At 40.8% G+C, this 13,500-nt stretch overlaps 2 protein-coding genes across 6 annotated transcripts in view; both read left to right on the forward strand.

The window, feature by feature from the left end:
• Positions 1-1,982: 1,982 nt before the first annotated feature.
• Positions 1,983-3,452, forward strand: fabp7b (fatty acid binding protein 7, brain, b). The gene is made up of 4 exons (XM_063070491.1): positions 1,983-2,169; positions 2,433-2,605; positions 2,878-2,979; positions 3,069-3,452. Exons 1-4 carry the CDS (start codon positions 2,097-2,099, stop codon positions 3,117-3,119), a joined length of 399 nt encoding a protein of 132 aa, XP_062926561.1. The 5' UTR covers positions 1,983-2,096; the 3' UTR covers positions 3,120-3,452.
• A 951-nt stretch (positions 3,453-4,403) lies between these two features.
• Positions 4,404-13,500, forward strand: part of smpdl3a (sphingomyelin phosphodiesterase acid like 3A) — a 69,795-nt gene continuing 60,698 nt past the window's right edge. For 2 of the 5 annotated variants that reach the window (XM_063034013.1, XM_063034028.1), the window contains exon 1: positions 4,404-4,703. In XM_063034013.1, the coding sequence (XP_062890083.1) occupies positions 4,583-4,703 (121 nt within the window). In that variant the 5' untranslated portion in view covers positions 4,404-4,582. Of the gene's footprint in view, positions 4,704-5,498; positions 5,555-7,376; positions 7,553-8,552; positions 8,670-13,500 lie in introns of those variants that run through there. The other 3 variants (XM_063034039.1, XM_063034046.1, XM_063034019.1) reach the window with 3 other exon arrangements.

Below are 13,500 nucleotides of genomic sequence, written 5' to 3' on the forward strand. Positions count from 1 at the left end.
TCTGTTAGTCCCGGCGAAGGGTCTCAGCTCAAAACGTCGACTGTACCTCTTCCTATAGATGCTGCCTGGCCTGCTGCTTTCACCAGCAATTTTTATGTGTGTAGCTTAAAACTAAATAGTTTTCTCAATTTCCCGGTTACAACAAAGAGTCTTCAGCCAGAAACGCTGGCTCTTTTAGACTTTCCACTAGGCTTCCAGGGTCTGTTGTTTCCAGCGTTTTATATTTTGTACTTCAGATTTCCAGTATCTGCGGTTTTGCTTTTAAATTTTCTTCTACTGGTGGATGTCCATCCATCAAGTCCTTCTTTTCAGATCCTGGTAGTGTCCAAAATGATGGTGCAGACTGTTGCTGATGTTTCAACTGCTAAAGGCTTTAAACCCTTTTTCACCCCACTCACTATCCTTTAGTTGGGTCAGCTTCAAGTGCCCAAGCTTCTGGGTACTTGCCGTGTTGGCACCTTGTCCATTTAATAATAAATAAAGTAATACCGAAATTACAGCTCATTGATCCATTGATGATTGGTGCACTGTGCACTTTCTCCCAGGTTGAACTGATAGGGAAAAAAATGGATAGATGCTGAGATGCATCTTAGGATGCGGTGGGACACATCATCAGTGACGTAACCTGGGGTCATCGGGCATTTCGGGTCCTTCAACATCAGACATCGTCGGCCAGACGACGCAACCAGGGTTGATCAGGCCCTGGCTTGTGTGCTAGAAGCATTGGTCCGTGCGTCACACCTCCTGATCTGGAGAGTCGCCCAGCAGCCTCAGTGACAGAACATCACTTTGTTTTGAACTTGCCAACAACAAAAAAGTCCTTCGCTTCTACAGAAGTAGGCAAGCAAAATGGGGCAGACCAGATTATTCATATTCAGATGCATTTATTTATCATTTGTACATCGAAACATTGAAATCCGTCGTTTGGGTTATCAACCTAACGGTGTGCTGGTGTGTCAGCCCACATGTCGCCAAACATTCCTGCGCCAACATAGCATATCTATAATGGAAACCTACCTGATCTCAGCAAAAATCCAGAAAGATGCTTAACAAGAAAGGATATTTCAGTTTTCAAAAGTGCTACTCAATTCTCATCTCTGTTTAGTAACCCTAGTGTAGGCACATTTGAATGAAAAGCAATATTTTAATTATAACTATCCGCTAGCATTTCCCTTCGAGCGTGACGTTGTCACTAAACGGAACAATAGGCGTCGCTTTCGCCGTGACAAATCTACCCGGCGCGGATTTACTCTTTCCTTTCCTAAACCCGATTCGGCACAATTTGCTGTAACTAATTCGTTTTTAAATCACCTTGGAGACAATTAACTGGATTCCATCGTTACAAATATGAAACACCGCATTTAATCAATTGATTGAATTAAAGTCCATCTAAAATATTATTTTAGAAAGCAAATCCAAAATGCAAAGTACTGAAAATGTATTATCAAAGCACATATCTGTCACAGTATACTGCCCTGAGATTCATTTTCCATCGATCAACAGTTACGACAGAAGATGCCTATTTGCAACCATACAACTTGCATTTAAATGGCATCAAAGCTAAACGTAAAGATCCCTTGCCGTCCAGAAAAAAAATCTATTCGTGTACATTTTAATACAACTCAGGTAGGACGTTAATCTGAATACATTGCTCGGGAATAGAGATTTTGCTTGATAGATCAGAAAATTTTGTTTTATTTCGTAGTCAGAAGACACCTGGAGAGGAATTTCTTAATGTTGTAATTCATAGACTTAACAAACACCTTTGTTCTTCGTTTTAATTACGCTTCCGGTTTTAGATCTTTTTTTAAATAGGCTAATGCTTTGTTCTTACTTTACTTTCTTGAGGTCTTTCTGAAACTTTCTGGTTGTTCATTCACAGTTGACGGAATGCAGTTTATTCCATGCAGTTTCGCATGCTCCGCCCGTGACTCCTCCTCGCCGGTGGGTCGGTATTTAGGGGTATCCTTCGCGCCGAGCCGCACCAGCAGCTTTGCAGTCAACGGGACCGCTAATTCCAACTGTGAGGCTAGTTCTCGACGTGAAGTCTCCCCTTTCACTTTCTTCAAATTTCTCCAATCTTCGGCACCGTCACCATGGTCGATGCTTTCGTCGGAACTTGGAAGCTCATTGAAAGCGAGAATTTCGATGCGTATATGAAAGCTTTGGGTAAGCAACTCGCTGCAAACTGTAAATTAATGAATCTTAAACCGGGCAGTCCAGACGGATGCATTTGCTTGAAATTAACGCGATTTCATTTTGAACCACGCGGGAAATCATTAAGAAACTAAGTTTGATTGATTAATTATCTTCAGTGTAAATAATTCCTTACAATTGTCCGTTCAAGGCGAACTCCATATAGTCGGTCTTTATTTCTTTCTCTCGCTTTGAATAGAGAGTGGAAATTTCGCGCAATGTCTGTATTTTGGCAGGTGTGAGTTTCGCTACCAGACAAGTCGGGAATGTCACGAAACCGACGATTGTCATCAGCAAAGAGGGGGATACGGTGACGCTGAAGACCCTGAGCACCTTTAAGAACACCGAAATTAGTTTCAAGCTGGGAGAAGAGTTCGACGAAACCACAGCGGATGACCGAAATTGCAAAGTACGTGCGAGAAATGGCCTTGCCATTCAGTATTGGATTCATAGATAAATGAGCTAAAAAGTAATCTTTCTTCGGTGCCCGATCTCCAGGTTAAGTGCACATAAGAAAGTAAGCAGAGACTTGTTTCAAATGCTTTCCGAACGTGCTGCATTATCTTTATGCTCTGACCTGCATTTAAATACTATAATACCGCAAATGATGTCCAGTCTCTTGTTCATTGTAACTAATTAAGTTCGCAGATCGGTAATTCGTTTTTTTCTTCTTGCCAACAGACGACGATACAGTTGGAGGGTGAGAAACTTGTTCATGTTCAGAGATGGGATGGAAAGGAAACTAGTTTTGTCAGAGAAATTAAAGATGGGAAAATGATTATGGTACGTTAACGTGCGACCACGTTTCATTTCTATAGTATTCCTTCAGTTTGAAAGGCTTTGTGTTGATTTGTTGAATTATGTTTGAACAGACCCTAACATACGACGATGTCGTTGCGGTTCGTACCTACGAGAAGGCATAGCATTCCAAGGGAAGGGCCTGTACCCCTAGCAGAGCAATCGGGTCCCGTTCATTGGACTCGCGGCAGTATTTGAAATCTGGAATGGTTCTTCCTCTGACTGGACTGTGACTTCCATGGATTTCCAACGAGGAGCCAATCTACGAACCTATTTTGTAACAAGATACGAAATACTGCTTTTACATTGTAAAAAAAAATTAACAGAATAGCATTTTTAATACTTGTACATCACTTATTCACTTTTTTATTTTTTATAAAACGGAACGTAGTCGCGATGGGCCCGTGTTTTACTGAGACTGGGAAGTTGAAGCGGTCAATAAACGTGTTGCTCTGGAATTGATAGTTGTGTGTTTCTTGTGCTTGCCGTGAACATATTTGTTAAACCAATTTGTCAAAATGTTTAATCACCAATATTCAACCGCTGCACAAGGGGTTCATTTCTAAAGGTGCGATGAACTCTCAAGTGTTTAAATACTTTAGAAGATTGTAACAGTTCGCAACTCTCCGCTTTTGCCTTCCTAAAGTAAACCAAGTGGTTGCTGTACGTGGCAAGTGTACCAAATTAATTAGGGTTTAGCTTGTCTGTACAAACTCAGTACTTTCATAGTCATTGTTCACGAACGGTCGACCAACTTTGGAGAGAACAGTTGGACCAACGTTTCAGAATTAAGAAATTCAACTCCGATAAGAAATAAAACTGTGCTGAACAGCGATGAAAATTAGATTCCAATGGCAAGTTGTTCAGAAGGTGCTAAGCTGCATATAGTTAGTGATGCACACAGTTCCCGTTTTCTAAGGGTCTGGGTCTAAAGAAACGCATCGTGTCGCGCTTCATTTGCAGACAGCTTTTTCTTGGGCCAAATCACGACGGAGAGACAGATCATATCTGCACAGTAGTTGATATTTTTTGGCAACCGAGACGAGTGTTGATATTTTTCTAATCTTAATTAGTGGATATGCAATTTGCTCTAATTTAGCAAATTTAATCATTATTTTAAACATTCATTTTCGTTACAAAGTGTGATTCTGACAAAAAAAACTAGAGTTGACACTAAAACAAAAAAAAACAGCGTGTGTGTCTACAAATTCGCCAGTTCCAGTTTACTTCAATTGAATTGGGAACAAACTCTACCTGTACAAATTCAAATTCGAATTGCAGAAATTTACATTTACGAATGGCCAAATTCCACATTACAAGGAACAGCAAATCGTCTGATTAATTTCAGAAAGCAACATAGAATCTGGACATGTCAATGTTTAAAAATGAATTTGGCTGTAAGACTGAAATTGACGTGGTTCGCTTCTCTTGCTTTTGGGGAGCTGTTTCCTCCGCATGGAGCGAGCTCGGGTTACCGTGCCTTTCCCCGGACAGCCCGTCACACTGACTGGTTGACCGGATCGGAACGTGGCCCGGGACGGCGCCGGTTACGTGCTGGCGTGCGCTGCGGCTGCGCGCTGCTATAGCGATGGCAGCTGCTGGCGTTGTTGTGTGGCTGTGGGCACTTTGCGCCTTGTACCAGATCACCGTAAACTCAGCGGTGCCTGTCACCGCACTGCATCAGAGACGAACGAGCGTTGAGTTCGCAGGTATGTGGGGGTGTAAGTTACTGTTGTCCGAGAGTTCAAGATATAAAGGCGTAGCAGGAGTGTTCACTTGCTTGTTTGGGGGGTTAACGTTGCGCAGTGTGCTGCCTCACCCCCAAAATTTGGTTTGGTATGAATAAAGCAATCTAAATAATAGTTACCTTGGTCTCGGTAAAAGTAGTGCTGGCTACTTTGCAAAAATTAGTTTAGGAATATTGGTGCTTTAAGCTTGTGCTTGGGTAGAATAATAATTATAGTTTGCTTTATTAGAGACTGAATACTTAAGCAAGAAAGCGCTCGTTTCTCATCCTGCCGAAACTTTAAAATGGCCAATCCGGAAATAATTTGGGGAAAATACATCTGCATCAGCGGGACAGCAGTAAATAAATACGTGAGCTCCGGACTGCTTTTAGTGGTGGCGGTTTAAAACAAGATTGATAGACAAATAAACAGCTGTCAAATTCTCTCAAGTTTTCCTTGAGTTAACGCGATACGGCAGTAGAGTTCCTCACCAGTTGTTTGCAAAAATCCATCAAAATCAGTCCATTAACTAGTTGGAGCGGACTGTAATACAGTGAAGAGGAAAACTGCACTTATTTTGGGAAAGGGCCTAAAATCACCTAATCATTCAAGCGTTATTTTCCCAAAAAGTTATTTTACTAAATCAGGTGATCTAATTTACATATACGTTATTGTCATTGTAAGAGAGAATATTCTGTTGATATTTTTTGAGATTAACTTTTAAATACAGGCCATTTTCTCAGATTCTATTGTTTTGTCTTCACTCCTTTTTTTCAGAATCTTAGAACCAGGACATTGTTTCTCAATCTTCTCCTTGACCAGCAATATTTAATGTATGTAATCCAGCCCTCTGTAGATAATCCTCCTGACTGCTCTCCTCTAACTCCTTTCAAAGAATGATATATTTGAAATTTCCATATTTTAGGAGCTGTCTGAATTATATATGGGGAGAGTTCTAAGTTGATTATTGCACCACTGATTTAAAGCAGATAATCTTGATCTGCATTTTTAATACATATACTGTTGAAAGGGTTTGATAGGCAATATTTCACGTAGGGAATGTCCAAATTCAAATTATGTTTGGTTACTGCCCCCACCCCATATAGCAATTCTTAATGACCTCTGTGGTTATCAGATTGCTGGGACTAGGCAGTTTAAATAGTTTGGCACAGACTGGATGGGCTGAAGGGCCTGTTTCTGTGCTGTACTTTTCTTATGAGTCCTTGAAACAGGCTGCACTACAAATATACCATGTTGACAAAGAGGAGAAACGTGTTGAGACAGTGATATTAGAATATGCTGAATATTCACTCTTTCAGATTGTGCATGAAATAAATATACACCAACAGGCTATCAGACATGGTACGCACAAATGAGGTGCTTGCTATGAATAAGCTGTTCTCCCACTTTAAATTGGTGACTGAAGGAGTAAACAGAAAAAAAACGCACAATTCAACACTAAATCAAGATATTGAAGGCATGAACTTTGATTCAATATTGGGCAGTGTTCATTGGAAAATTAGAATTTTTCAATAGTGCACTTGTTTACGCTCATCTTCTCATATATACTTCCATCATGTTACTTCCATGCATATTTTATTTGCATTCAAACTCATTTCATAATGATAGTGGCACACTTACTGAAGATGGCCAAAGCTATGCAACTTACTGTGAGCCTTGAAAAAGGAGTGCCTTGTATCACCAGGGTGAAACTAGGCTTGAGAAGCTGTAGTAATGAGGAAATACTCAGACAAATGCAATTACTGCACATTTTGGAGATGTCCTGCTAGAAAAGACTATTCTGTCTGGTTGCGGATTTTGAATATGAGCTCCTTCCTTACAGGGTAGTTACAAGAGTTTTTACACAGGGAATAGCATAGAATGGTTTGAGAACCTTGGTTAAAGCTGAAATGGTTGTACACTTCAAGGCAATAGAGCTATTTAGAAGGAAAAATGAGATTAGTATCAGTGATTGCTTGCTTGTTAGCATGGGCATGATTTTGAGTAGATCATATAAGATATTAAAGATTCTGAGCAGATGCAAAAATAATTGTATTATTGACAGAGGAAGGAAGGATTTGGGAAGCTATAGGTGGTCTAGTGAGTTGGGTAGGAAGTCACAAATGAAATTTGAAAAGTGAGAGGGTTACAAGGTGAAGGAATTCATGTAAAAATAGCAGAATATTGAGGGATTTGTGCAAAGGGACCTTGGAGAAATCCTTTTAAGTAGCGGGGCAGGTTGGTAAGGTGGTTTAAGAAACTTGGGAACCTTTCCAGCATAACGGAGGCACGGAATGTTAGAGGAGGGAATACTTGAAGTGAATGCAACACCAGTCAAACCCCAGCGTGGACTGTGTGTCCAATTCTGGTCACTGCATTGCAGGAAGGGTGTGATTGCACTAGAGCAGAGCAGATGCTTAGGAGAGCTGAGAATGCTGCCAGAGCTGGGAAGTTGTAGCAATGAGGAATAGTTGGATAGAGCAAGATTGTTTTCTTTGAAACAGTAGGAGACAAAGGGTGACTTAACTGAGCAGGATAAAATTACAAAGTCTAGATAAAGTGGAAGGGCTTAATAGAGGGGTCAAAATGGGGAGCATAGACTTACTGAGTAGTAAAAGGATCAAATGAGAGATGAAGAAAGATCCTTTCACCAAGCGAGTGGATGGGGTCTTGGACTAGCTTCTTAAATGAGAAATTAGTGTCTACCATCATCACAATGATGCATTACTGGGATGTTCAGAGCCTTACAACACTGTTATGTCAAATGAGCAGCTTCTATTATGTGGAAAATCTGGAGAATCAATGTGATGGACGGAATGGCCTCCAGTGAAGTAAGTTTTCTCTGATAATGAGTGTATTTCTCTAGCTAAAAACTTGCATAGAAACATCTGATTGTACAATGAGCTCTTTGATCCTGCAGCGTATTGATCACTTCAGCATTAACAGAGTAGAATGAAGCTTATTCAACAGGAAGCATAAAGAGTGAAGTTGACTATCAGACTTTATTTTTTAGCAGTAATATGTTTCTTTGTAACTTGATAAAATAACAATGGACTTGGGTGGATTGCGGACTTGATAAAATTTGCCAACTGTCATTGAAAGCATAAATACAAGTCACAATTAAACCACCTTGTTTGTTTCTTAAATATTTTTACTCAAGATTGGGGAGTGGTTAAAGACAGCATAAAATTTAAACAATTAAATCTCAGTTTAAGAAAGTAAGTATGGCAATTGGATATTAATAGTGTGAAAAAGTATTTACAACAGTACAGCGTGGTTATGTTTTTGCTATTTATGAGAGTTTAATTTCTTGTTAAGACTGCAGACTTGTTTATCTAGTTTGTTTAATTATGTATGCTTGTCATGGCTAAGTACTGTACAAAAGCAACTTTTCTGAAGACCTTGCAGTTTCAGACAATGTGACTAACATGTTATAAGACCATAAGACATAGGAACAGAATTAGGCCGTTCTGCCCATCAACTCCACGCTGCCATTTCATCTGATTGATCCATTTCCCTCTGAACCCCATTCTCCGGCCTTCTCCCTGTAACCTCTCGCGCCCTGACTAATCAAGAACCTATCAAACTCTACCTTAAATATACATAAAGACTTGGCCCCTACACCTGCTTGTGGCAATGAATTCCACAGATTCACCACACTCTGGCTAAAGAAATTGCTCCTCATTTGCATTCTAAATGGACGTCCCAATAATCTGAGGCTATGACGTCTTGGTCCTAGACTTCCCCCACTGTAGAAAACATCCTCTCCACATCCACTCTATCTAGTTTCCAATGAAATTCCTCTGCGGTATTGCAGTGCGGTAGGCCGTATAATGGAACTGTCATACTTGAGGAACGGTGTGATGGTTGGGGTGCTGCAAGAGAGACTTCTGCAAAATTGTGCATATTCTCAGAAAAGTATCAACACTCATTATCTAAACGGTGAAGGTATGGTAAGATCTTGAGACGTAGAGGCCCTGATGTTCTGATTTGCCAAGTGCTTGTAGACAAGCATAGAAATTTATTAGGGAAGCTAACAATGTTATCACTTATTGTGGAGGGAGTTGAATACAATAGTAATAGAAAATGCTTTTTTTATACAGTGCATTAGTGAGACCATACTTGGAGTGTTGTACATAATGTTGGTCTAACTCAAGGAAGGATATAGACATCTGAAAATAGTTCCGGTTTACAAGACTGTTATGTCGAATGAACAGCCTGTATTATGTGGAAAATCTGGAGAAACTACCTGTACCCACTGGAGTAGAGAGGAGCAACAGAGAAGCTGATGGAAAGAAATGCGATCTTGATGGCTCTTTGCAGCCTGGATGTGTAGAAAATACTTTTTCTTGTACATGAATTTAAATCTAAGGTACAGTGTTTATGACAGAGGTAAGGGGCGTTTGTCTTTTTATCTTTGAGGATCACAAGCCTTTGAAACTTGAGTACTTTAATGTTGGTAAAGTGGCAGTGGAGAGAATCTCATTAAATAAGGAGCTAAAAGATTATGGAGAGTAGGCAAGAATGTTGAATTGAGGTTTGCCAGTTCAAAGTAAATATATTTTCAAAGAAGGTGTGTCAACATATACTACCTCAAGATTCATTTTCTTGCGGGAATTTACAGGAAAGTAAACAAATACAATAGAATCTCGCATGAAATGCTTGAGCACATCGACGTTAAGAAAGAGGATGTGCTGGAGCTTTTGAAAAGCTCTACGTTAGATAAGTCCCTGGGGCCAGACACGATGTACCCCAGGCTACTGTGAGGAGCGAGGGAGGAGATTGCTGAGCCTCTGGCGATGATCTTTGCATCATCAATGGGGATGGGAGATGGACCAGAGGATTAAAGGATTGCAAATGTTGCTCCCTTGTTCAAGAAAGGGAGTAGAGTTAACCCAGGTAATTATGAACCTGTGAGTCTTGCTTCAGTGGTGGGCAAGTTGTTGTTGAAGATCCTGAGAGGCATGATTTATGAGCATTTGGAGAGATGTAATCTGATTAGAGGTAGTCAGCATGACTTAGTCAAGGGCAGGTTGTGCCTTAGGAGCCTGATTGAATTCTTTGAGGATGTAACAAAACACATTGATGATGACAGAGTAGTGGACATGTATGTGAATAGCATTAAGGCATTTGATAATGTTCCCCATGCCAGGCTCATTCAGAAAGTAAGGAGGCATGGGATCCAAGGAGACTTTGCTTTGTGGATCCAGAATTGGCTTTCCCACGGAAGGCAAAGGGTAGTTTTAGATGGGTTATATTCTGCATGGAGGTCAATGACCAGTGGTGTTCTGCAGGGATCTGTTCTGAGACCCCTCCTCTTTGTGATAAAAAAAAATTAAATGACAATGTAGAAGGGATGAAGAAGTAGAAGGATGGGTTAGTAAAGTTTGCTGATGGGGGGCCGGTGTTGTGGATAGTCTGGAGGATTGTCAGAGGTTATAGCAGGATGTTGATAGGATGCAGAACTGGGCTGAGAAGTAGCAGATAGAGTTTCAACCCAGATAAGTGTGAAGTGGTTCATTTTGGTTGGTCAAATTTGAAGACAGAATATAGTATTAATGTTAAAACTCTTGGCAGTGTAGAGGATCAGAGAGATCTTGGGGTCTGTGTCCATAGGATACTCAAAGCTGTTGCACAGGTTGACAGTGTTGTTAAGGCGTATGGTGTGTTGGCATTCATCAGCCATGAGATTAAGTTCAAGAGCTGTGAGGTAAGGTTACATCTATATAATACCTTGGTCAGACCCCACTTGGCGTATTCTGTTCAGTTCTGGTCACCTCACTGCAGGAAGGATGTAGATACTACAGAGAGAATGCAGAGGAGATTTACAAGAATTGGAGAGTGTGCCTTATGAGAATAAGTTGAATGTACTTGGCCTTTTCTCCTTGGCGCAATGGAGGATGAGGAATGACCTCATAGACATGTATAAGATGATGAGAGGCATTGATCGTGTGGATAGCCAGAGGCTTTTTCTCAAGGATGAAATGGCTAACATGAGGGGACGTAGCTTTAAGGTGCTTGGAAGTAAGTACAGAGAGGATATCAGGGGTACGTTTTTCACACAGACAGTGGTGGGTGTGTGTAGTACATTGCCGGCCACAGTGGTAGAGACGGATATAATAAGGTATTTTAAGACAGTGGTCCCCAACCTCCGGGTCACAGACCGATACATTGCCGCGAAGAATGCAGCGGTGCAGCGGTAGCCATAACGCACCCTGTGCTTCTTTAAGAAAAAAGCCGAAATAAACAAGCTAATTAATTAGGTGCTGAGCTTAGCTTGTTTATTTCAGCTTTTTTCTTAAAGATGTGTTGGGTGCGTTCCGTCTATCGCTGCATCGCTGCATTCTTCGCGGCAATGTATCAGTCTGCGGCCCGGAGGTTGGGGACCACTGGGAGACTCTTAGACAGGTTCTTGGAGCTTAGAAAAATAGAGGACTATCAATAGGGTAATTCTAGGCAGTTTCTAGAGTAGGTTACATGGTCGGCACAACACTGTGGACTGAAGGGCCTGTAAGGTACCGTAGATTTCTACGTTCTAGAATTTATGAAAAACTGTACATAAAGACTGACCAACGATGTGGAAAAGAAAGAAAATTATGCAAATATAAAAATAAATAAGTAATACTGAGAACATGAGTTGTAAAGTCCTTGAAAGTGAGTCTGTAGGTTGTGAAATCACTTTATTATTGAGATGAGTGAAATTATCCATGTTTGAACCCGGTGGTGTGGGACCTAAAGCTCCTATACCTTTTGCCAGGTGGTAGTAGCAAGAAGACAGTCTGGCCTAAATGGTGGGAGTGCATAATCAATTACGATCAATCAGTAATGATATTATTGAATGGCAGCATAGGCTCACAGGACCAAGTGGTGGTCTTCTGTTCCTAATCTGTATCTGTACAACAGGCATAGTGATGTGCACTGATTGAGAAAATGGAGGGCACATTCACAATTTGGGCTTTTTGATTAAAAAAAAACAAACAAATGGATTGTAATGTAACTGAATCTTTGAATTTGTATTAAGCATTGGTATCCTATAAAAATACAAATGAGCCCTGGTGATTCTTTTCCAAGCTGAATGGTATGTGACTTGAAGAAACATATGAAGATGGTATTTCAGTGTACCCAGTGTTCATGTTGGTAGGGATCATGGGTTTGGGAGTGGCTTTATCTAAGAAACCATTGCTAGTTACGGAGGAATGAAGTATTTATGTTGTTTAGTGGTGTTGAGTTTTGGAACTACATTCATCCAGGCAGATGAAGTATGATTCATTGCATTCTCTATGTGTGCCTTACTGGTGGTAAGTAGACATCAGGGTGTTGGGGGGGGGGGGTTAGCTGTTAATTGCAGTCTCTTACCTGATCGTATGGCTGTTTTAGTTTGAATTTCTAGTCAGTCCTCATTGGTGTGGAGTCTCTGTGAGAATACCATTGAATGCTGAAGATGGTTGGTTGGAGGTTCTTTGAGAACACAGAACAGTACAGCACATGAACAGGCCCTTCAGCCCACAATATCTGTGCTGAGCATGATGCCAAATTAAACCAACTCTTCTGCCTGGACATGATCCACAATCTCTCCATTCTCTGCATATTCATGTGTCCATCTAAAAGCCTCATAGAGCTTTCCACTATTACCCTTAGTGGCATGATTCAGGCACTGGTCACTCTCTGTGTAAGGGAGAAAATAACTTACCCCACACACCTTATTTAACTTTTTCCCTCTCAATTAAATCAGGAGTTCCCAACCTTTTTTTTAATGTCATGGACCAATACCATTAAGCAAGGAATCCATGGACCTCTGCTTTGGAACCTCTGCCTTAAATGGATGTCCTCTAGTACGTGACATTTCTATCCTGAAAAAGAGATTCTGACTGTCTACCATAGCTATCCGTATCATAGTATTATAAACGTATCAGGTCTCCCCTCAACCCCTGATGCTTCAGAGAAAACAACCAAGTTTGTCCAAACTCTCTTTATACCTCATATAATTCGAACAGCATCCTGATAAATCCCTTCTGCACCTTTTCCAAAGCCTCCATGTTCTGCAGTGGGGCACCAGAACTACGCGCATTACAGCAAGTGCAGCCTAAGCAAAATTTTATGTAGCTGCAACACTACGTCCTGACTCTTAGATTCCATGCCTCGACCAATGAAAACAAAAATGCCGTACGCCCTTTTTTATAGCCCAATCCACTTATGTGGCTAATTTGAGTAAGCTATGGACTTGGACCCCCCTACCCTCCAAGGTCCCTTTATTTTTTAGCGCTGTTAAGTATCCTGCCATTAACTGTATGCTTTAAGACTGTAAGACATAGGAGCAGAATTAGGCTATTTGGCCCATCGAGTCTGCTCTGCCATTTAATCATGGCTGATCCTTCTCTCTGTAACCTTTGATGCCATGTCCAATCAAGAACCTATCAATCTCTGCCTTAAATACACCCAATGACCTGGCCTCCACATCTGTCTGTGGTAACAAATTCCACAAATTCACCACCCTTTGTCTAAAGACATTTCTCCACAGGTTTGTTTTCTTTCTTCTCAAATCTTTTTATTATTATTATCCAAAATTAACACGAGTACATCGAAGTAAGCAACACTTACAATGTCTCAAGAAAAAAAACATTATTTTAGAGATTGAAAAAAATTCCGGTGATTTAAAAAAAACCCTACTAAGCAAGAAAAAGTGTGGGGGGGGGATCCCCATTAGGTGTTCAACCCCGGAGCTAAGCTCTGATTTAAGTGGACTCCCCTCTATGCTGAGGCTGTGCCCTCTTGTCCTCGA

This window comes from Mobula hypostoma, chromosome 2 (assembly GCF_963921235.1).
Source record: "Mobula hypostoma chromosome 2, sMobHyp1.1, whole genome shotgun sequence".
In the NCBI taxonomy this organism is placed as follows: Eukaryota; Metazoa; Chordata; class Chondrichthyes; order Myliobatiformes; family Myliobatidae; genus Mobula; species Mobula hypostoma.

Bases quoted from the DNA above. Each gene is read 5' to 3' on its own strand.
- fabp7b (XM_063070491.1), top strand. From the start codon at position 2,097: ATGGTCGATGCTTTCGTCGGAACTTGGAAGCTCATTGAAAGCGAGAAT. The intron at 2,170-2,432 runs GTAAGCAACTCG...GTATTTTGGCAG, and splicing joins TGCGTATATGAAAGCTTTGG to GTGTGAGTTTCGCTACCAGA. The intron at 2,606-2,877 runs GTACGTGCGAGA...TCTTGCCAACAG, and splicing joins CGGATGACCGAAATTGCAAA to ACGACGATACAGTTGGAGGG.